Source organism: Colius striatus, chromosome 7 (assembly GCF_028858725.1).
Source record: "Colius striatus isolate bColStr4 chromosome 7, bColStr4.1.hap1, whole genome shotgun sequence".
Taxonomy (NCBI): Eukaryota; Metazoa; Chordata; class Aves; order Coliiformes; family Coliidae; genus Colius; species Colius striatus.
Window position 1 is genome coordinate 11,694,054 of NC_084765.1, and position 23,978 is coordinate 11,718,031.

Sequence of the window (23,978 nt, forward strand, 5' to 3'; positions counted from 1 at the left end):
TACCAAACCCATCCAGTGGGAGTATTAAGAATGCTAATATGGTCCATTCCAACTAGTTATGTTTATTTTTCCTGGTACTTGCGTGACCTGAAAACATTTCCAAAGCTCCATTTTGGGCTCCTTGCTATGTCCTTTCAACATACCTCTTACTTCCTCGCCCTTTGATTGCAACCTCCCCTCCTTGACTCCAAGGTGTAAGGAGAGAGAGTGACAGGTCACAACTCCCTTTGGCCTTTACCAAGAGAACGGGAGCTGTGTGTAGGCTGCACCCCTGCCCTGCAGCAAAGAATCATCCCTTTTTTAGATGTTAGTGTGTCCATATAGAAAAGGGTAGACATTGTAAAGAAGATGTTCTTTGCTGTGGCATGACAAATAATAAAAGATGGCAAATAAAAATAAAGACTGTAAGTTATTAGACTTGGGAACATCCAATGTCTTTTAAAAGGACACAAAAGACTGTATGGGTGGTTAAAAACACAGATGGATCTACCCAAACAAGCTCTGTTAAATGCTTTATCAGCCCCGACCTTCTCTGAATAACTGCCAGAAATAATAACTGCACTTAGTGGCCGCCAGTGTATATAATAGCAAAAATACTTTGCATAGTAAAAGCTTTACAACCTTTAGGGGAAAATTTCTTAAAGCTGCAGACCCTTCTCAGGTCATAAAGTTACTTCCTTAGCAGTCTTTTTTGTTGTTTAGAACAACAGGGACATTTTATTTCATCCCTTCCCTTGTCAGTAACCCTTAGTTTGAATGACCATTTGGGATGACTTAATTTCTCATAAATTCCTGTTGAGAACTGTGTAGCTAGTCCAGGGTTTCTGCAGTACTTTAGTAGATACGTGAGTCACACCATGAATATTGTGGCAGGTGGCTCTTGAAAATACTGTTGGCGTGTTCCTTCCGATTCTTTTTCTACAGCATGCTTAATTAAGTCATTCTGTCTGTTTCTATTTTACTATTCATTTAGCAGAATTAGTGGCACGCACAAGCCTGACTAACTCAGAATGACACAGGTCTCTGTTTCTTCCAGTGGCACGATGATTTGAGCGAAAAATGACAGAAAGAGTACAGAGAAAATCAGGGCTGTGCTGTGTTGCTACCAACTGTTGCTTTGCTTTGGAGTTCCCAGTTACTCCTTTGTTACATTGTCATGGTTTGGCAAAGTATCCCCAGCCTTGATCCATGGGCTGTGGACAGGGATGTCTCACTGCAAGAGACATCCTCAGCCATCAGGGCTAGGACAGAAAGCAGAGTTCCCCAGAGCATTTCCCTGGGAGAGCTCGCCTAGACAATGTCAAGTAATTCTTCTGGGCACTGTTCAGAGAAAAGTAACAATTAAACCTACTTTGACATGCTTAAGGCAGCTTGGCTTGGAAAAGAGTCGTGTTGCTGATGCTGAAGGCTCATGGGAACCCAGGACTTCCTCAGGCAACCAGTGTTTTATATACATTGCAAGCCATACACATTGCAAGCCTGACTGGAAGCTAATAGCTGAGGTTTGCACACGCAATTACCTTTCTCCCGATAGCTGCCTAGACTTACAAGCCTCAGAGCAGGGGATAGCAGAGTCCTGTTTACAGGCAAAGCACTGCTGCTCTCCCTTTTGGCACACAGAAGTAGGGCGCCAGGACCAACTCTCCTGTGAAATCTGTTCTCCAACACACTGTTGTTTCTGCTGTTCAAGTGAGCCATCAGCTTAGGGGCCATTAGCACGTGCTTTGAGAAAGGAGAGGACTCAGACAGATCCAAGATGCTTATGAGATTCTGTGGCTGCTCCTGTAAGGAACAGAATGTTTTTTACAAAAATATTTATATTCATATACTTTATTATATCCCCATGTACCCCTTGTTATATACATATACTTTGTTTTGTTGAAAACCAGTATGACAAAATCTGATGTGGTAGATAAGCCCTAGATGAAGACTTGTGAATCCTGAGCTCTCCTTCTGAACCCTCTGACCTGCTGTGTGACATATGCTGGAAACACAGCACCACTTTATCTTTTGTCTAGTCTGTCTGGGATCCTAAAGTTCTCCAGGATAGAGACTGCTTTTTGCTCTGTGTGTGCACGTAGCTCTGCTTGATAGAGTGTGGCCCCTTTCAGCATGGAGATCTAGGAGGTGCTGTAAAATAGAAACTAAAAATGAGTCCTTTGACAAATGCCTGGAGACAGTGACAGTGGATTTAAATTCAATACTTACTGAGGTTTTCATGGTTTAAATGGGGATGAAGTCTAAAATGAAACACTCTGGCTTTGAGCTAATAACTGTCTGTCTTGGAACCTTTGCTTTGTCTGATGTGAATTTTGTTTATGGGCATCACAGCTGAAGCTAAAGGAGTTTACCAGTAATGTGGAAAAAAAGAGAAGTGAAATATCTTACAGGTCCAGTCTGTGGGCCCAAAGAATGAGAGCAGGAAATTAAAAATATTTTACAAGGGTTTGATTTCTCCGTGTACCCAAAAAAAGAGCTTAGAAATAAATGATGTTGAGGTTTAGGCTTCAAACAATGAGATGCAATGGACTTTTGTGGGTGCCTGTTTAACAGGTCTCCAAGCAATGAATGATTTCACACATTATACAAGTTTGGGAAAGGCATGCCTAGTGAAGTGAGATTCATTCAATAAATGATATTGAAATGTTCTTATATTGCCCAGAATGTCAAAATGTATAGTCCTTGATCTTTGCGCAGAAGAGGTTGCCATTTCTCATCATAGAAAGTGATGCTACCAGCAATCAGGCTAGAACAGTAAAGTTTTGAATGACAGGACTGTGAAGGTGCCTTGGTTAGATCTGTGCAGTTAGGTTTGGGTTTTTTCTCACTAAGTTGCTTATATTTTTTTTTTCTGTTTGAAATTGGGTGAGTAAATCCCTGTGGCTCTTTGCTCACCTTCGAGGATGAATTTGAATCTGTCAATGATTTTTCAGTATTTTGCATTCCATGAACAGCTAAGAAGACAAAAGACAAATAAAGATAACAATAGAGAAACCTGGAATGGAAATAATAATAACAGCTCCTGAAGAGGTAACTTAAATCTCCTTTTCCTTAAACATCTGCTGAAAGCACAATTGAGATGGTATATCCCATCCTAGTTCCAATTCCTGTCTCAGCTGGGAGCTCCTATTTATGTTCCCAGCACTCTGCCTGTTCACTCCAGATCTGAATCCCATGACTGCCAGCTGCAACGAGAGAGCTGCTCTACTGCAGTCCTCTGGGGTTTGAAAGGCTAGGCAGCAGATGCAAAATCAGTGGGTTCTGGGGCTCAGGGAATGCTGGCGTTGCTGCAGGCACAAAGGTAGCAACAGAAAAATAAATAGAAAGCAAACATTGGAAGAAAAATATCTTTCTGCTTGTTTTAATTTTGTGCTGGGGAAAAAAAGATGTGGATGTGTTTTCTGAGGAGGTGATGTATCCAAGCATGTGAGAACACTCTGCCTTTTCCCCTGAATGGGCATCTCAGATTCCCTTTGTTATAACCCCATTTTTTAAAATAAATAAAACTCACTCTTGCTGTAAATCCAATAAATTATAGAGGACTCTGAGCATAGTTTGCTTATATTTCACACGTGGGTCCAGTCCAACTCCAGCCAGATCAGTGGCAGTGTTTGATAAGTTGTCTTTTGTTGTGGATCTAGATCCTAGAATATTCCTTTCAGTGTCCTTTCTGAAGCTTTAGGGGCTGTGAAAGGTTTCTATAGAGAGTCTCTGCTCTTGTAAAAAGACAAAATAACTTTTCATTGTTGTGAATTTTGGTTTTATATGACACATTTCAGCTACTTCTCTGTGAAGCAGGAGTATGGGGCCCAAGGAAAAAAATCTTTGTTGACAGCAATGAGTTTTATGCTTCTAAACCACACAGAGGAACTTGGAAATGGACCCCAAGGGAAAAGTGAGCCAGGCGTTTCTCCAAATGGCAGTGCCAGCTCAGAAAGTACCCCCTCCTGCTCTCCTGGTCTGCTCCTGCCCTGCATGACGCTCTCCCTCTCTTGGGAGGCTGTGCTAGCCCAACCGCACTAGGAGTTGCTCATTTTCCAGAGTTTCTCCAAACCAAATTGGGCTTCTTGTCCAGGTCACACCAGGAGATCCTGTGCTGAAGAGAGGCAGAGCAGGAGACTGGGACTGAGAATGGGCAGGAACATTGGGATGGGCACACTTCAGGGTGGTGTTGCCACTTAAAAGGTGTCTGTCATGCACCATCCTTAGGTGTGTGCCAGCTGAACTTACAGTATCTTATGAGATACTGTAAATTTGTGAATAAACCCACAATTTTTACCTGTGTGTAAGAGAGATCTGAGAGACTGAGATTGAGGCAATGTTGGATGACAGCAAACTTCAAGGCAGCTAAAGCTCTTGCACATAAGTGTCTGTCTCCCCTAGGGATGGTCTCAGATGACTTGGTCTTTGCAAGGAGAGTTTTTTCCTCCATATTTCTCTGCCCTTCTGACAGCACACATCCCTTAGCAACACATGGACCAGCAGTCTGTCATCTGGTGTGCTGCAGTTCCCTGAAACCCTTCTCTGATCGGGAGAGCAGTCAGGAGATGCTGTTGCAAGCAGAAGCTGGGCAGTATAAGGTGGGAAGATTTATCCTGTTAAGGACAAAAACCTCCCGACCTGTCCCCAGAGTACTTTGGACTGCCATGAGGACTCTGTCTTCCAGCGCAACTGTAGAAAGTCCAGGCAGATCCCAGACCTGACCAAAGGTTATGGGCTCCAGACAGAAACACTGACTAATACAGGACAGAAGCATAAATATGTAAATACTAGGGGAAGTCATTCCGCAGGCATTTCTCTGTTAACTTTGTGGAGCAAAGGGGGAGCAGAACGTACTTGTATTCAAGGGCAAAGGCTTTCAGAACAAACAATGGCATTTCCCTAATCTCAGGGACAGAGACATCTTAAGGCTGCTCAGGGAGTGTTGACGTTTGTCCTCATATTTGAATCTGTTGTTAGGAGTCATGAGGCCACTCTAGAAAGCAGGACAGTTGGCAGTTGAGAGGCAGCCTGGTCCCTGTCTTTCAGCGGCTTCCTAGAAAAACAGTATCAGGGATCCTTTAAGGTAGCAGAAGAAATCATAGCATGATCTTGTAGCTCAAGTTAAAATATGCAAATTTAACTAGGAGACAAGTAGCAGTGTTTTCCTACTAATAGTAAGTATAGTTGCCTCAGTCCTGTCACAAGGTGAAGTGGAAAAGCAAGAACAGCTAAACTTTTTGGTACGTCATTCCCTATTTCCTTGTTGTTTATTTTTGATTGACAAAAGTAGGGTATAATTCTTACAAGCTATTGACAGCAACGACAGGCCTGGCCAGGCTCACATGCTGCCTGGGAATGCTCCTTTCCAGTTGTCTGTTGTATTGTAACACTCGTAAAATCTGCCAACTTGCAGGTTAAAAGGTAAAGACACGTGTCTTAGGACAAATAGAAAGTGTGCTCAGTAAACAGGCAGTGAGCTTTGCCAGTAATAAAGATTTCCTTTACTTTCCCCTGTCACAAAAACCTCCACCGAAAAAAAAGGTGGGAGAAAATTGACAACAAACACACGCCAGAAAACAGCTTGCGAAGGAGAATTTGCTGTTGCCGGCCTCTAACTGGTCTGGACCATTTCTGAGCACAAGCTGAAGGAGACACAATATGTCTTCTCTTGGCCACATCTGGCACAGCCCTATACTGAGCTACAAGTGCAGGTCTTTGTGTCTGGGAAAATCTTTTTTTAGTTATCAGCCGTGGATTGAAGGAGATGTTTAGAGATGCAAGCTACTCTACCTGTGGCGTGTGTAACAGCTCCCAGATCTTATGTCTCAACCCAAGAGAAATATGGATGGCTGACATTTGATCTGCTACTTTTTAATCCAAAGATCTTGAAGTGCTTTCTTAATGCTATCAGGAATATTGTGCTTGTCTGGTCTGACATGCTGAATGTAAGCTGGTGAATTTCCTCCACTAATTTCTGCAGTGGAAGGAATGAGCTCTTGTGTAATTATCCAATATATAATCACACCTAGTAGGCAAAATTTATTCTACAGCAAAACATCCATTTCTCCTGTAAGTAACCAGAGAGCTTCCATTTCCTCCAGTGAGAGCCAGATCAGTCCCCGTTGAGGAATGATTTAGAACCCACAGACCACCTCTGCTCTACCCAAGTGACAACAGCTTGCAGCTCCCTTCATCTCTTGTAAAAGCAGCATCTTCTAGAGACTCTCTGAGTCTCTGTCACCTACCCTGCAATTGCTTTCCTTTTGTGAGAGTTTGTTTTTTTTCAGTCTGCTTACACTATGAGGCTACACTAAGTACAAACGTATATATTTTAAAAACTTAAACCTTTCGTAATGTATGGGATTATTTGGCCTGATTTAGCTGCAATTTCTTGATATTTTGCTACTTGCTTTCCTACCAAATGTAGCTGGTGATCTTTGAGCAGGATATTTGTATGTAGCCCAGTTCTGCAAGATGCTGAGCACCTTATCCAACAGTCTAAATGCTAGAACTGAAGGTGTTCAATGTGATGTGAAATTATTAGTTTAAGGTAACTAGCAGAGCTGTCTATCAAGATCTTTAAGATAAATTATGCATTTCATTCCCATCTCACAAGACACACTTACATTTTGGACCACTTTGATTGCATTTCCCTGGCACTCAGATTGAATGATGACAGTGGAGCTGTATGGGGACAGTAGGAAAATGTGGGTCAGGCAGAAGAAACAGCCTGAGGGAAAAAGAAAAAAGAAATGTCTGACTTTCTGACTTGTTTAAGATTCCACAGTCCTTTAGAGAAGTGATCCAATAATGACATTTTTAATATGCAGTAACCTTCAATAGCATTTTTAATCTGCCATATCACAAGAAGGGTAGAGATTGTATGATCCTCCTGCCCTCCTTTCCAGTGGTATTTATTCATGGCACTTCATGCTGAGGCCAATGCTCTACAATAGAGAAAACATCATCATTTTTCCACTTATGATTTGTGCAATGAAATTCTCTCTCTCCCCCTTCCCCATGAAAGGGAATGGGATAAGAAGATGACTGCATTGTTTGGTAATTCTCTTCTGGATTCCTTTTTGGCTCAATAACCTTATGTCACTAAATGGCAACATTTCCCTAACTTGGCCTCTAGCTCCTGCAAGGGAATTTAGATGGATTCCCTCTTTTCAGCTTTTGAATGAGGAAGATTAGGGGGTTGGGATTGTTCTCCTCCTTCTTGTCCCTGTTACTACCTAGAAAAATTCTTCATCCTACTTTACAGCTGTCATGCTGTTAATAGTGCAATGATTGCCTGTGAATCTGAAACCACCAGTGTGAACATTAACACGGACTGGTGGGAATGAAGACTGCAGTGTGGAAAGAACAGTAGTTAACACTCCTCTGCAGCACCTGGGCCACAACCACTTTTGTTATGGTTTTATGCTAAGAAAGTGTCCTGCAGAGAGGGACTTGATAACTCTGGTGGCATTAAGAATAACTTTCCACTTTGAAATACTGGTATTTTTTCTTGTAACTACCTAACAAACCTTGGGCTGGTGGCTGATGTGTCAAAGCAATAACTTTTTGCTAAAAATGCCATTTGCTTGAGCTTTGTGAAAGGAATGGTCAACAGCCAGTTGTTTGAAAAGTCAAATCCTCTTTCTGAAGCACACTTTGCATGTCTCTTTCTCCAGGGGTTTTATGGGCCTCTCTTAAGCACAAGTACTACAGGAATGAAAAATAATGTCTTTGTTAAAACCACATTCCTCTTTAATCAACTCTTCTCTGCTTTCTTTTAAATTAAGTACTTCAAAGCTGTTGTCTGAGAGAGAGATCTCCTGACAGTGCATCCTCTTGTCTGCAGCTCTCAGCTCCATGTGATGCAACCCCAATCTGTGCCATGAGCCAGGGTTGTGCTTTGCAGATCCTGCACTTCTTTGATAATATCCTCAATGAGTTTTGTGATCAAAAAACATTGAAAATCTAAATTATTCTGACTGACAAATCCAGCAGCTTTAAAACAGGAATCCCTGAGACCACATCATATTTCAGTCTGTCTCTGTTTAGCTAGGAGACATCATCCAAGGTGGGTAGACAGCTACCTGGTGCTGGCTGTTCCTGAGGTTGTCTCCTGGCTGCACTATAGCATTGTAGCATATCTCTTCATTCCTTAAGCCATTGACCATGAATTGCAGGGAAGTACAGATTCCTAGGTTCCTTATTTTTAGCATACATCTTAGCGCAGTGCTCAGTGTATCAAAATATGACCTGTGATATTATGTGTTCTGGTATGATGGGACATTTAGGGAGACACAAAAGCTTTTCTGTTCACATGCTTCTGAACAAACATTCAGAGAGGAGTGGTGAAATGACAGGTAAGTACCATGACATTGCCTGCTGTACCCAACGTGCTGTGGGGATGTGCTCTGCTAAAGAGAATGAGGCTGCTGATGCAACCATACTGATAGGATAGGATAGGATAGGATAGGATAGGATAGGATAGGATAGGATAGGATAGGACAGGAGAGGATAGCACAAGACGGGAGAGGATGTTGCAAACTTAATCTAGAGGGGATGTGGTCAGAGAAGGATGGATGAAGATGTTGCCAGATGTTCTGTAAATGTTGCCAGATGTTCTGCAGATGTACAGAAGACATTCTGTAAAATCTGATAAGGAAGGACCGGAAAAGGGACGCAGACAATGACACAAACCATTGGGCAAGTCTACTCCGGGAACAGTACTTGCTGACCTGACAGCATGGCAAACCGTGGTACCATGAAGTAAAGTCAGAGAAAACCAATCCAGAAACTGAGTTGTAACCACTGTGTTTATCATAAAAAAACAATTAAAATCTCCTACGTGGAATCATCAGTAGCACTGAATTAGTGTCTGAGCTCTCTATGACTCAAGTTGAGTAGTCACTGAAGTGTGTCCTAACGCTAGCTGCATCACAGATGTTCCACTGAGAGGGAACTGCAGCACTGCTTTCACCAGCCAGGTGAGGCCATACTGTGATTCCTTTATGAGAGTTTTACAAGCTTTGCTTTTCTCAGAATGCTTTCTGTAGAAAACACCAGATTAAACCCGAAGTGTGACTCATTTCTCACAAAGCAAGATTTGGGTTTGGCTTGCTTTCATGGGGAAAAAAAACCACACCATTTCAGACATGTGAAGTTTAAGTAGCTACACTCTTTGAGTTGTAAGCATAGTTAAAAAGGTAATGCAAAGGACAATACTTGATAATTGGGCTGATGTGATGTGGAAAATATGCATTTCCTCCTCAGACTGTGCCCTTCTCTCCCTGCCAGTGTTATTGAGGAGACTATGTTTACACTCCTTGAGATATCACAAAGGTTACTTGCAGCAAATGTGTCAGTATTCAAATTAGGGGAGCCACCATGACTTGACTTTGCCTTTCACCCCTGGCAATCACTTTTGCATCAGAGTGCTGCTTGCCACCTGTCTAGGGAGGTAAGGAAGCAGTGGATGGACCCCAGAGGCTCACAGGCACAGTACAATAGCAGTGCTCCTCATTTGCTAAGTCAATCACCCACTCTGGGAAACGTATCTCTTGAATCATATTTTTATTTGTTAAGCTCCTGTGCAGAGTGAGAGATTTTCACCTGCTTCTGGACTAAGAGTGAGTCATTAGCTCCCTACTAGGACTGGATATTATATGTTACAGTCCACAACAGACAGAGGAAGTCTCATTTGTGCATTAGGTAGCTCTTTACCCAGTTGCAGAGATCAGCTGTAGCGGCATTTGTTGTAATGTGTGTAATGGTTAAGTTATTAAATGTTCCAACCTGACCTTGAGTTGGCCCAAAGGGACTTGGCTCACCATATTCCTCACATGAATTATATGTGTTCCCCTCTGTCATGTTCACATTTACACTAAGGAATTCTCTATTTTATTTAGACAGTAGGAGCAGAGCTTTTTATTGGCAGATATGCTCTGACATCAAGAGAAAAGGTAATCTAAAATATGCACCTACAGATTTGTCCATATTTCCTGAAAATGAGGATGTCAGGTATTGATCAGAGATAGAATATTAGCTCCATACTTTAGGCCCACTACAAAAGATCTCATATAATTTCTTACTTAAGTGTCTGCTTTAAAAAATATATCATGACGAAAATATTACTCTTGATTTTACAGCCTAATTTTCTATGTAATATGCACCCATTACTTTGATTTTAAACATCTTATTGAATGTTCTAGAGAAAAGTTTAGCAATGAGAAATTCAGAAAGTTCAGAACTTTCTTTCAAGATGTGTATACAACCACTCCATCCTAAAAGTCCTGCAGGTACCTAGATTTTCCCAGACTCACCTGAAGGTTAGGTGAGGAGAGCTGTCTTGGCATCAGCAGAGGAGTCTTCTTCCCTGTGTACCCCTACAGGAAACTGGGTCCTTTAAGAAGGATTCTGCCACAGGAGGCTGAAATCTAATTACCTAATTAAAACCTAAAATTCATTATTAAAAGTTAATAAATATATTGGTTATATATTTAAATTATATTAAAACTATTTAATGGCTTCAAAAAAATACAGTCTCTACTGTGATCCTGCTCTGGCAGGGGGGTTGGACTAGATGATCTTTCAAGGTCCCTTCCAACCCTTAAGATTCTGTGATTCTATGATTCTGTGATTATAAGGGCTTGAAGGATTCTCTGTAGTTTGCTTTACCCCTGAGGGGCTTCTAGAAAAGTAAAACATTATTCAAATGTCAGAGGCTGAAACATGCCTTGCTGACTCTACAGCCATTCAGACAGCACTCTGCCACAGGGCTGTCATGTCTTGTGTGTGTACTTGCAGGCTGATCTGATTAAAACAGAAGTGGAAAAAGAAAAGGTCTTTGAGGCTTCATTTCAGCAAAGTGCTTCAGCACAATGAAAGTAAATTAAGGCTGAAACGTGCTGAAATATCTGGCTGGATCAAAGCCTAAACTAGCATTTTGCCTGTTCTCTCATGCTTTGTTTTAATTGGTGAAGCTAGGCATGAGCTGACTAGAATTTCTTCTGCTCTATAATAATTAGAAATAATTTTTCTATCAGTGTCCAGATAAATTATTGTATTAGAATAATTTAGGTCAAACAGCAATAAGTTGAGCACAATTCCTGGTGTTTGTTTTGATCATAATCTTCTGTCTGTCACACACAGGTAAGTACAACTGTTGTGGAGGAAACTTGTCTTTTCAGTTTGAAAATTATTCCTGGATAGAAACGCTTCTAGGTTTGTGTCTGTCTGCTTATCAGCAGGCTGGGCACAGCAGGACAAAGGGGAAGCAGTACAGAAGTGGCTGAAGTGTATGAGCTCTGGTTATATTTGACTTACATCTGTACCAGGAGTGGTCTTTGAGCCTCTGTCACACACCTTCAGCTATGCTGATGTCTGACCTGCAGCTGCAGCCCCTCTCAGGATCTCTGGTAACAAATGAGTAATCGGCATCAGATAGCTTCACGCTTCTTCCATTTACCTATAGCAACAGGGAAGAACAAGTTTGCCAGGGATCTAATAATCTGGCCACATGTGTGTGAGAGAGCTTTATCCATGTTCACATTAAATGGTTTTCCCTGGTCCTTGCGTCATTCAGCCCAGCCAGTTGCTTTGTTGTCCCTTAGATTTGCATCCCAGCCTCTTTGCCCTGAGTGCATGTTTCCTCTTCACCTGCTCACCAGGCTCCTTTTTATTTCTCCTCTCCTCTCCTCTCCTCTCCTCTCCTCTCCTCTCCTCTCCTCTCCTCTCCTCTCCTCTCCTCTCCTCTCCTCTCCTCTCCTCTCCTCTCCTCTCCTCTCCTCTCCTCTCCTCTCCTCTCCTCTCCTCTCCTCTCCTCTCCTCTCCTCTCCTCTCCGCCTCCCAGGTCTTCTTTTTTACCTCTTTGCATTTAATTCAGGCTCCTCCCTTCCCTGGGGTTCCCTGCAGGATGAATGTGACCTTCATCTCCCAGATAAGCCTCCCTTTTCTCTGTGTAGCCCACGGCTAAAATGGAAAGGAAGATGCTGCTTAGTGCAGACAGTTTCCTCCAAAGAAATTAGCAGCTAAAGAAGCCTCTCTTTTGCATGCACAAAAATATTGTTTTAAGATGGCTATTAATGTAAGGAAACCAGAGTGAGTTTAGATATCACTGGTAAAAGTCCGTGGCACCTGACACAAAAGTCCTCCTCCTGCCAGCCTCCAAGTCCTTGCCATCAAAACATGCCACCCTTTCACAAAAATGGGCAGCAAAGATGTTTATATAATAAAATAACTTTATTTAGAATCTGGCTTTGGAAGCAAACTGATCTGATGCCAAGCAAGGGTGCTGGATCAGCTGACCTCCTGAGATCTCTTCCCAATGGAATTACTTTGTGATTCTATATACATTTGGCTGAAAATGGAAAACAAACCAGTTATCCAGAGGCAGACATACAGGCTTAAATACTTCAGTGAAAATGGGTTAGATTTTGAATCCTGGTCATGCTATAACAGTGCCTTACTAATGCAAGCAATAATAAAAATAGGCAGGTCTCCCATCAGTAATTGAAGGCCTTACGCATGAAGGCACAGAGGAATCCTTTAATCCTTAATTAGCAGTGATGATACCTGTGACAGCTTTGCTTCTCAAAAAAGCTCCATTTCAGCTTCGCTTCAGTATTAGTTTACAAGCAAAAAGGTGTTTGTTGCTTCATGTCATTGCTACTGAGAAGGTTATCCCCTATGCTTCCTGCAGTCGGCCTCTGCCCCAGCCCCCTCCCTCCCCAGCCCTCTCTGCATCCCATGCAGTGCCGCTGAATGTGTCTGTGAGCAGGCAGTGGTATCTGTGTTAATGAAACACGTGTCCTCACAGCACAGCAGCCTTGCAAATGAAGCACAAGTCAGTGATTTGGGGGTGTCTGGGGGCACACATCCTCAGAAGAGGGGTGCCTGGGGATCAGGGCAGGCACTGGAGCTGAGCACCTGCACCATGAGTAGGGACAAAGTGGGAACGTCTCCCCGTTGTCAGCAAACACTTCTGACAGCACAGGGATCCTCGAGGGCTTGCTTTAAAAGCTGCCCTCCTGCAGGAATCCTGTGAGACAGCTGGAGTACGGAGACTGTCATTATACTGATATGTTTTCATTTATATCTTGTCCCTGATACTATTATTTAGTCTTATCCACCTGAATAAAAGTGCTGCTATTTTTTATTCTTATGCACCTGGAGAAACCTTCATTTCCTCAAAGCTTAGGTGTGTATTGTGTCCAGCACAAGTGGGAGGAAGCTCTGCCAAGCAACTGAGAGGATCTGGGTCAGGGAGGTAATTCAGTCACAAAGCAGTTGTGAGCTGGAGCTTGTATGCATTAGCACAGCAGATGAAAGAGTTCAGCAAATGTGGACAGAGTGACATAACTAAATCAGCAAGGAGAAATGAGAAACGTGAAAAGGTTGTGGAAAGGAAAACACAGGCAGTGGAAATACTCCTTTGTAAATTCACTCATTCACTACATTTGGTGAAGTTTCTCCACCTGAGGAAGCAGAGGGACCAGATTCAGTCAGTCAGTACCAGTCCTGTGCATGGCCCAGAACACTGGCATAGCACAGATCTGGCACCAGCCCTGGGTGTGCTTCACACACAGCAGCTCTCCTCTCTTGGATGGACAGCTCACCTGTCCTTTGGGAGAGGAGGAGGAAAAGGAAGGGGTATTCTCACCTTCCCGTTCTTTAACGCAAATCCCCAAAAGGCTGCCATGAGAGTAGCAAGGTAGGATTAGGGAGCCCTGCCAGCAAGACATTTTACTAGAGGCTTAGTCCTGGACTTAGGAAAAGCTCAGTGTGTGAAGCTCCTTTGGGTCTGTGAGAAATAGGTGGTAGAGGGGAAAATGAGAAGGAATATCCCTTTTGGGTATTGCTATAGAGTAAACAGAGTTATCAAGTGCATCTGTGGAACATTTCCAATGTAACTAGTCCTTGTAACTGAACATGATGTTAACATTTGATGAGAGTTGGTGACTTGGAGTACACAACAAGCCGTGGCCCTCTGAAACAGACACATCCAGCAGTAGCATTGCATTGGCAGCATTCCCTGCAGCCGGGCCAGTGGCCATTCAGTGCTCAACATCAGACAATGTCTATTTCTCAGAATGTCGTAACTGTGCTGTGATTAGATATTAATACAGTCTAGACTTGAAGTTATTTGTTGGTTAATCGACTCAGAAATTGATAGCAGACATCGTCCTACCTAAAGAACAGTAAATGTTCTTGTTAAGTCACATTAATTTGCTCTTGACGTGGGCCTAAACCATGTTCACAAGCAGTCTCCACAATTAAGCTCAGTCATGGTAATGTCTGAAATTCCTTTGCCTTGGCTCTAAGTCTGATCCTTGCACCTCCACAGCCAAGTACTCAACCAGGAAAAGTTTCTGTGTGCTATCATGAGAAAATGATTTGAAAACCAAAATAGCCCAGAAGAAGATAAAACTTCGAGTGGGAAAGAAGCATTGTCATCTTTTGTCTATAATGTGATAAAAGATCTCTTCTTCAGGACAAACTGGTGATTAAGAATATCTCAATAAGATTATGTAACCTCATATTAATACTTTCACGAGGAGAAGATCAAAGACTGAAGGGGTTTTCTTAATTTAGTGAGTAAAGGGCATAGGAAGAACCCAAACCTGGGCAGATTCCAAATAATTTTAAGCAAGATGATAACCATAGGAAAAAAACCTGGAAGGATAAGTGGTGGATTGCTTGTATTTTGAAATGAGTTGAAACTGATGTTTTCTAGAAAATGTTCACTGATTTTTCTTTAGCAGAGTGCAAATTATTGGAATGAGTAGCGGCTAATGGGATGAGTTTGGTGGCATAGGCTATGTAGCATGGCTAGATAATAGCCTTACATATCTGTGTCTAAGAGAATTCCCTTGGCTACAAAACTTGCCAACCCAGTCACCATTTCACAGTCAATTGCTGCTAGTAGACTCGTTCCATGGGGCACCCTGCTGCTGGTGGACAGGAGCAATGGGGAAGGGCAGCCTTCCCTTCAGCAGCTCTGCAGAGACAGAGCACTCTCAGGGGTGGGATGAGAGCTGGGCCCCCTGCTGACCCCAGGCCCTACGGACTGGCCTGAGCTCTGGGATCCTCATAGCGTGTCTCCCACTTGTGCACGACTCCGGCAGCACTTCCTCTCTGAAGTATGGGTTGGCTTGTGTTTGTTGTTAGTGTGTGATTCATGCAATGGTTTGGTTTTCTTGTGCCCATGTATAAAATTACCTGCATATGGGTAATATAAGGAGTGTTTTCCAGCAGACAGCTAGAATATCACGCAGCATTCCTGTAAAACTGCACAGACCAAATGAAAAAGCCCATTCTCAAAGCCATCTCTCTGGATTACCAAAACTTCCCTAGTCTAGTAGAAGTGAAAATATCCTGAAAATGTCATTTCTTTGACTATTCTCTTGCTTTACTTTGCGTGCTTCACACACCTTAAAGAAAAGCAATCATCTGACTGTACTTATTTCTCACAAAAATGAACAGTGGGGCAATGTGTGGGTTGCACATCTTGAAAGGAAAAACTGGAGCAGACTTGGTTTCCCAGAGTAGGGCTTTCTTTTTTAATCTACCAAACACACTTCTCATGAATAATACCCTTTTAAAAGGACATGAACCATATTTGAGAGACTTAAACGGTCATCTCTGAATTTGACCTTATGGAATGTAAAAACCTCCCACTGTAGTGGAAGTTGTGTGTCCTTTCTATGTGTGAATCTTTCCAGCTATGGAAGGGACTTGGTACAAGCTGGAGTTTAGTGACAGCATGTGTGATTCCTGCTGCCCTCTGTGTAAGCAGTGTCTGGGAGGGAGGGCAGCGGGCAGTTGTGGACACTGGAAGTTCAGAGTGAGTGTTTCATGGGAATTAGCCTCAGATGGCTGACAAGGAAAGATTTTCTGAGGCTGAATTTTAAAAATCTGCGTCCGGAACTTTAAAACACACAGTCTGAGGTGCTGGCAAGGGCAACGGTGGGAAGTGCAGGCAGAGCAGAGTAGGGTGCTCCCAGGGCACCCCCTCCGTGGCCACTTGCCATGTTCAGCTGCTGCCTGGCCCCAGCCAGCCCCCGGGCAAGCTCTGGAAGAGAAATCAGTGTCCTGGGCCAGAGCCCGAAGCCTCCCCCAGCGTGGGAATAGCATGCACGAGAAGATGCAGGGGCTGATTTACGTCACGGCACTGCGTGTAAAACAAGGAGTTACAAAAGGATGTTCTATAGAAAGGAAACAAAATGCTAAGATAATATCAGAAGAATGTTTGCCTTCCTGCTTTTAGCTTAACGTGGCTCTTTTTTTAGTCACCCGGCTAAGATGACTGAAGCTGTAGTAGCTGAAAATACTACAGTGAGTTTAATTAAAGTGAGCTTGGGACAGTGCTGAGACTCTGTACTTATGCTCCACAGCTCTTCTGAAAAACACCACTGTGCTTGCTGCAGCGGACACTTGAGGCAAAAATATGAGGCAATGGCAGCACCATTGCCTGCTATTAAAATAAATAATATTAGCGAAACTCACCATTTTACAAGAAACCAGTGTCAGGCAACATATGTCATAAAAACATGCCGTGGCTGATAAATGAAATGTCAATTAAGCCCAACCCAACAGATTATTTGCAGTAAAAGACAAGCGTTTGCTCTTCCCCAGCCTTCTCACTGTTCCCATTCAGCAGGCTTCAAAGGTTAATCACTGACAGGAACAAACTGGTGAAAGCTTTTTCCTGGCCTTGGAATAATCCACAACTAAAAATGCTTGGGAGCGTTGTTCTGGTGGAGGTCTGATGCCACCTAAAGTCGCCACCAAGTCTTGCAGTAGAAGTCAGCATTTCTCCCCAGCATTCTCAAGCACTAACAGCTCTGAAGTTATTAGTTAGTTAATCATAGTTCTTTGTGGCTGCATTAAGCACAGCAGAAGTTTGCTCGTCATGCTAGGCTGGGTAAAAGTCCAAATTTCTGTCATCCTCAGCCTGCAAGAAGCAGACATTGTAACCCAGTCCAAGATCAAAACTCTGAAATATAGAGCCTATCTTTATTCCCCTGATGCTAAAACTACCTTGGTAATGACATCCCTTTATTTTTAACATCCAAATGTTAAAAAAAATCACCCATGTGATTGTAAAAGGGAATCAGATTCAGTAGACGGAAGGACAATGTATGTGAGATATATTCCAGAAATTATATCAAGCCTTATTGTTTAGGGATAGCAACATGTATTGTAGAGTACTCTACTGAGCAGGTTTAATAGCTTTACCACTAGACCCGGTCAGTAAGCCCCTTAAAATGTATTATAATAAAAATATGCTGCTGTCCAAAAAATAGACAAACTTTGAATACTATATTTTTTTATACTAGATACTTTTCACTAGGTTTTCTTTGGAGTAAATATTGATTGTCAGGGTGTTTTTACGTCTGATTTAATAGAGGTTTTCTTTAGAATGTTTCTTTCTCTCATTTTATTTTTCATCTTCCCTTGTTTGTGCATTTGTGTTTGACATAAGAATATCAGTATTATGCAATTTTAGTACTGACATGGTCATAACAGCTAAGAACTGAAGCTGCTTTTGGATTTAAGGCAACAGTCAAAGCAGCTGCTATTGAGCACTGTTGGGAACATTAAACTTCATCTTCTGGATCAGAGTGTCTCCTGACTGGTATAATAGAACACATTATTCTAGTGTTTCAGCTCTAGTTTCAATTCACCTATACAGAATATACAGATGTAGTAAGGGCTGGAAGGGGACCTAGGCTGTCTGAAGTCAGAAGTGAGAGAAGGGCAGCCCCTTGAGCACTTGTGTTTTAGCATGCTGAATTTATCAGCAGGTAGCAGGTACTCTGAACAAAGAACACTGTGCTAACGTGGCTGTTCCTCTCTCTCCAGCACCCTCTCGAGCTGCTCACACGCCGTGGTGGCCCTGCTGTACCCCTTCTCCTGGCAGCACACCTTCATTCCTGTGCTGCCCTCATCCATGATTGACATTGTGTGCTGCCCTACTCCCTTCCTGGTGGGACTGCTCTCCAGCTCCCTGCCCAAACTGAAGGAGCTGCCTGTAGAGGAGGTAGGAGCTGGCACCAGAATTGTTTGCCTGGTGTAAAGCTGGCCTTACCCTGGAGAGGCCCTATCATTCATAAAGCAATGCTCATATGTTTAATTTTTAATCTGCCTCTTTGTTTCTTCTCTGCCTAATTCTCATGGGCAACTGCCTCATAGTAAAACTGCAGTAGTAGGTTTAGTCTTCTCTTTATTCTGCCCTTCTTCTCATACCAGCACCTTGTCAGGGAGCAGTGAATGCTAATCTGGTTGGCGAATAAGTACAGTGTAAATATGCAGATTTGTTCTGATTTTGTTGTGCTGGGAACAGGAAGACATGAAGTGACACCTATTAGTGCTGATGGGACCTGTACATGAAGCCATAGCCAGCACAGAAAATAAAGCCTTTAAGGCTTTTTTTCCTAACTTCTAAGACTTTGTTAACACTATATTGGAAATCAAATGAGGGTTGCACTTCATCATCTCTTCCAGTGAAACACCAAAATATCCAAGGGCATTCTTCTCTCTTACTCCTATTAGTTTCCTGACACTTTTTAATGAAATTTTATTGTGGTCACTTTCAAGGCTCCCTGTGCCTCTGGCCCATGTAAATGTCTGCTCTGATTTCCTCCCACTTTCCTAACATTGCTCTCCCACATTTTCCCAGCTCCATCTCTCAGCGTTGCTACTTCATTATCATGAACATCTCACACCCTTGCCCTTCCGAAGCCCTGCTGTCTGGAATAACTCCATTTTCTTTAAACCCCTCTGAAATACTTTCAGTCTGTACACTAACAAAAATGTATAACAGTGATTTGGTTAGGTTTAAGAAAAAAAGACCTGCCTAACTCTTTCAGCTCTTTTTACATATTAGCCTGCATAGGATCTGTTGTATCTAACTATGTTAAATTAGACTTCAAGCTCTAAACCCCCGTTCATCTTCTTGTTTTATAAAGCACAGGACCTGTTGCTTCATGGTAGGAAACATTCAATTCATGTTGAGGCTTGGGGCCATTCAGATGATCTTTTGCAGAGACAAATGAATGTTTTCTGTCTCTTTGGATACATTTCACTTTAGTGTTTTCTTTTCTTTAGGCTTTGATGGTTAACCTGGGATCTGATCGATTCATCAGACAGGTAAAGTACAGCTTGAAATGTTGCCGTGCAGTCTAGCAAGCTGTTTACTTCTATAGCAAGATGAGGTTTCTTTGATTAGAGATATTTGGCAGGAACTGTGCAGTGGGAAAGACATTAGGAAAAACCCCAACCCCTACATTTTCTGTTTAGCCTGCGAATAAGTACCACTCCTCAGGTATGCAAAAAGGATTAAGTCTACGACTGAGAAAGAAATCAAGAACTGCATTCACAGTGCAAAGACAACATCCAAAGATAATAACATTGTGTTAGCAAGTAAACTCATGCTGTTGGGGCTGAAAAGGACAAAAATTTCAAAGTAATGTTTCTGAGTGAGGAAGGAAAGGTAAAGAATAGTTTAATGTCAGTTTCAAAAGCAGAAGCCTTGTAAATGTGAGGTGATCACCAGCTCCTGAGAGTATTGCAGCACTAAATAATTTTTAAAATAACAATCTGCAGGTTAGATGAGTAAATGTTCTTGTTTGATCCTCTGGAAGATATGGCTGGTGAATAGTGGTTGTAGAGCTAAGATTCTTGTGTCTACTCGCTTTTGCTGAACAAGCATTAAATAACATGAAGAGAGCAACAGGGGGAAAACTCAAAAAACAAGAAATACTAGAATATAAGTAAAAACAACCGTCAACAACAAAAGAAGCTGCCTGAACACAACTAGGCAGCATGTAGCAAGGCTTTTCATGATGTGTATTTAGTTTAAAACAAGTATTTGATTCCAAGATTCTATATGTTTACCTTGCTCTTTGGATTATCATTCCTGACTTTAATCTCATTAAGAGTGACAAGAAATTTTGTTTAGAAATACGTGATAGTGGCACATAGGTTTTCTTTACTTTGTTTATGTAGACATGACAGTAGCAGACATAAAAAGCTTTTCTTCTGAATTTTAAACTTTGCAAAAGTATTTGCTGTACTTGCTGTATAGAATAATGTGATCTAAAGATTTTTTTCCTCTGTCAGATGGACGATGAAGACACACTATTACCTAGAAAATTGCAAGCTGCTCTGGAGCAGGCTCTAGAGAGAAAGAATGAACTGATAAATCAGGATTCAGATAGTGATTCAGATGATGGTAAGTTCATTTGGAAACAGGGACTTGTATAAATAAGTATGTAGGGTAGTATTGTGACTCTCCTTCCTGGAGAAAGAAAGATGGGACTTCAGTACTCAAATACCTTTTGTGACATCAAGGACAGTCTCTGAACACACAGAGAATGGGACTGATAGCATCAACCTAGAGTAATACATTGCCAGCGATCTTTCATTTCTTTGTAAATGACACACGCTCCCTAAGTACCTCTAAACCTTTACTCAAACAGAGGTTTGCAGTTAACTTGGCCCTAGTTCAATCCAGATAGTGATATGTGCTCAAGGGTGTATCTGAGTTCAGAGTTGCTCTTGGCATTCGGTATGTTCAGAGAAGAGAAGCAGGTACTTGTCTCAGTCCACAACAACCTTGGTTATCTTTTTCCTCCCATTTTGCTGGGGCCTCTGCCATCCCAATGAGGGTGGGGGTGAAAGGGGGGCACTGAGTGAGAGACTGTCATGGTGCTTCTTGGTTAGCTGGGCCAAACCAGGACACTCCAGAAAATGGTTTCAGTGCAAGAGGGGCTGAGTTGCCTCTGAAGGTTCATATTCCTCTCTAGCAATTAGAAAACCAGCCCAGAGTGAATTTAAATGCTTGTGGTTAAAAGGTATGAACCAGGCCCCTGTTCAGGTTTTGAAATTTATTTCTACTCATGTTTTACTTATGTAAAACTATTTTAACATCTCAGAAATTATGAAAACCCAAATTCTACAACATACCCTTTTTATCAGCTCTTGGTAAAGGCTTATTATCCCCAGAGTAAACATTTTAACTCCGAGTTCAGAAGCTTCTCAAGGAAACTTGCTTGAAAAGTGAAAACGTGAGGCAAAATTTTGATGAAGCACGCACAAAATGTTTAATTTTTCTGGAGCTGTTTCCTGAGGATTTGTATTTCTCATTGATTCTTGCTTGTGAAACACTCAAAGCTGTTACCCTAGCTGATGTACACCCAGCCTGCAAGGAGCCCATCCAGCCCTGTTCATGACACCAGTAAACCGTGAGATGACAGTTTTGGACCCCGGGGGGGGCGTGTGGGGAGGGTGACGATGCTGACAGCTCTGGTAGCAGCTGATTTTGGTGTCTTATTGCCGCTTTATTTTTCAGAATGTAACACCCTGAATGGATTAGTGTCTGAGGTTTTTATCCGATTCTTTGTGGAGACAGTTGGGCATTATTCCCTGTTCCTAACCCAGAATGAAAAAGGAGAGCGTGCTTTCCAAAGGGAGGCTTTCCGTAAGTCCGTCGCCTCCAAGAGTATCCGGCGCTTCTTGGAAGTTTTCATGGAATCCCAAATGTTCGCTGGCTTCATCCAGGACAGAGAGCTGCGGAAATGCAGGGCAAAAGGTAACGGGTGCTTTTCTCAGGAGAAAACACCACAACCTTCCTACAGCCTAAGGTCATCCTCAGGGACCACCTCCTTCCCAGCCCGCCTCTGGGGCCGGGCGCGCTCCTGACGCTTTCCGTGGGAGCTGCGCGGGAAGCGTCGGGAACGCGCCCGTCCCCGGAGGCGGGAGCGCGCAGTCGGCTCTGTCCGCCCTCACTCCCTCCTTTCGCGCCCCCGAACCCCGCGCGGCCCCGTGCCGCCAGCCATGTTTGTGCGGTCGCAGAGGCGGAGGGAAGGGCGAGGTGGATTCAAGGCAAACGCAACTCTTCTTTCTCTCCGTTTTTCTGCAGGTCTTTTCGAGCAGAGAGTTGAACAGTATTTGGAAGAGCTTCCAGACACGGAGCAAAGTGGAGTGAACAAGTTTCTGCGAGGCCTGGGTGAGGAACACCTTTAGAAGTATTTCTTAAGTGAATTTTTAAGTTTTTTTGTGTTTTTTTTTAATTTAAAGAAAGCTTTACTTAAGGTGAAATCGTAGGCGGTTTCAATGAAATATGAAAACAATGAAAGCATACTTAAAGCTGACGAAATCAGATTTAATTATCCTTGTTAGCACTTTCAGTTTCACGTGGGGGCAAGGGAACCAAACTGTAATCGCAGGGAAGGGCAGGTGGCTGACCACTCAGGATTCTGTTAGTTGGCTCTCCCTGTGGTATTGAGTTGAAGAGTTACTCTGCAGCATTTACGTTACAAATTACGGTTTGCTAAGTAACTTTTGATTGCACTGGGCATTGCAGTATGCATTAAAAACTGATGGTGTGCTTTCTTTAGGGAACAAAATGAAGTTCCTTCACAAGAAGAACTAACTCCTTTCTGCTGAAATACGAACCCAAAGACTATTTATGCCACTGTGCAGGCACTGTCAGCGTTTCGGTTTGATGCGGCGGGAGAGCGGAGCAAGCTGAGGATAATGCTGGTAGACAGTGTGCCGGAGGATGGCTCCTTTATGTATTTGGATCGAATTTGTACATAATGGGCTGTAAGCTTGTGTAACAGATTTTGTAATGAGCAAGAAAAACTGTGGTAAATATTTGTATATTCCTGAGAATAACAGGTGCTTTTTTTTTTTTCTTTAGTATGAATTGAGTTATGCTTGGTGCAAAAATTAATAGCTGATTATGTGCAGCTGACTGTCTCAGCAGAACCACTGACTTCACGGGATGTTTGTGAGAGCTACACTGACACCCGAGTGCTGCGGGGATGAATGAGCTCGGGAACGTGGGGGAGGTTGTACGCATGGGGGCTGCTTTCATGTGGCAGAGTTGGTATCTTCTGGTTTGGCTTTTTTCCTTCTAATTAATTTTAAAAGAAAGAAATATCAAAGTAACTTGAGAATAAGGTACTTGGTTCACAATACAAAACTTCCACTTGGTTTGAACTCTGGTCAGTAAACTACATGTAATCCATTCTGCACTAAGACTGCTACACCTGAGATCTCAGTTCTTTGACATGCAAGCTGCAACGAGTAGGTACAGGACATCCTTTCCTAACATCTGTATGTATGGTTTCTATTAAACTCTGTAAATACACTTGCTTGTTGATATTCATTGCAAACCTCTGCAGCTTCTGATGTCGACTAAGTACAAACCCAGTAACTTTCCTGTGATTTTAAAAATGAATTTGTAATTAAAATACAAACCTGTAGGTTTGCTATTTCATGATGTAGTTTTTTCTTCACTATTTTTCACTGGGGCTGAGGTAAGACATTTTATATCTCTGTTCTGCTAAATTTATCCTAACAGAAGCATCTCTTCAAAAGTTTGGGTTTTTTTCTTTACACGGGTTACCAGCAAATTACTTTTTGTCATGGTGAGTACCATGACAATGCTGCTCAACTGTGGTGTTTTCAGGTTGGTTTTGTGCTACCTTGGTTAGATAATCACAGTAGAATACTAGTGGCTTGTGGCAGACAGAGCCCGTACGTAAATTTCCGGTGAGCTGTTACAAGAAAGTCAGCTTTTCTTTTGCACTAATTGCATTCTGCTTAGGTTCCATTTCAGTGATGGCTTTTCAGCAGGACAGGAAGGGTTAGCTTCCCATGGCCTTCTGCAAGTGGGTGATTGTTACTCTACTACCATTCATTTTTTATCTCATAACTCCTGATTCACATTCTGGTAAGTTTTCCCTTGGTCTGAAGAAGAAAATATATAAATATTTCAATATTTGCAAGTCTGACAGCTCTTACCTTAAAAACTCCCAAACCAGCCCAACAACCAAACGGGTTTTTTTTTACTTGCAGCTTGATTTCTCTAGTTACATTGGGTTTGAGGCTTGCGCAGTTCCGAACCTGGCTGTGGTTCTGGTTTGCTATCAGCCTCATAGAACAAAACAGAGGGATTATTCACAAAAAGGTGAAGTAATTTCCTT

The 23,978-nt window shown here is 42.4% G+C and overlaps 1 protein-coding gene across 1 annotated transcript in view; it reads left to right on the top strand.

Moving 5' to 3' along the window:
- DENND2B (DENN domain containing 2B) overlaps positions 1–23,140 on the top strand; it is a 166,285-nt gene extending 143,145 nt beyond the window's left edge. Inside the window, exons 16-21 of the mRNA XM_061999277.1 lie at positions 17,845–18,022; positions 19,090–19,131; positions 20,104–20,215; positions 21,335–21,574; positions 21,905–21,991; positions 22,383–23,140. Of these exons, the coding sequence (XP_061855261.1) occupies positions 17,845–18,022; positions 19,090–19,131; positions 20,104–20,215; positions 21,335–21,574; positions 21,905–21,991; positions 22,383–22,417 (694 nt within the window). The 3' untranslated portion in view covers positions 22,418–23,140. The remainder of the gene's footprint in view (positions 1–17,844; positions 18,023–19,089; positions 19,132–20,103; positions 20,216–21,334; positions 21,575–21,904; positions 21,992–22,382) is intronic.
- The last annotated feature ends 838 nt before the right edge of the window (positions 23,141–23,978 follow it).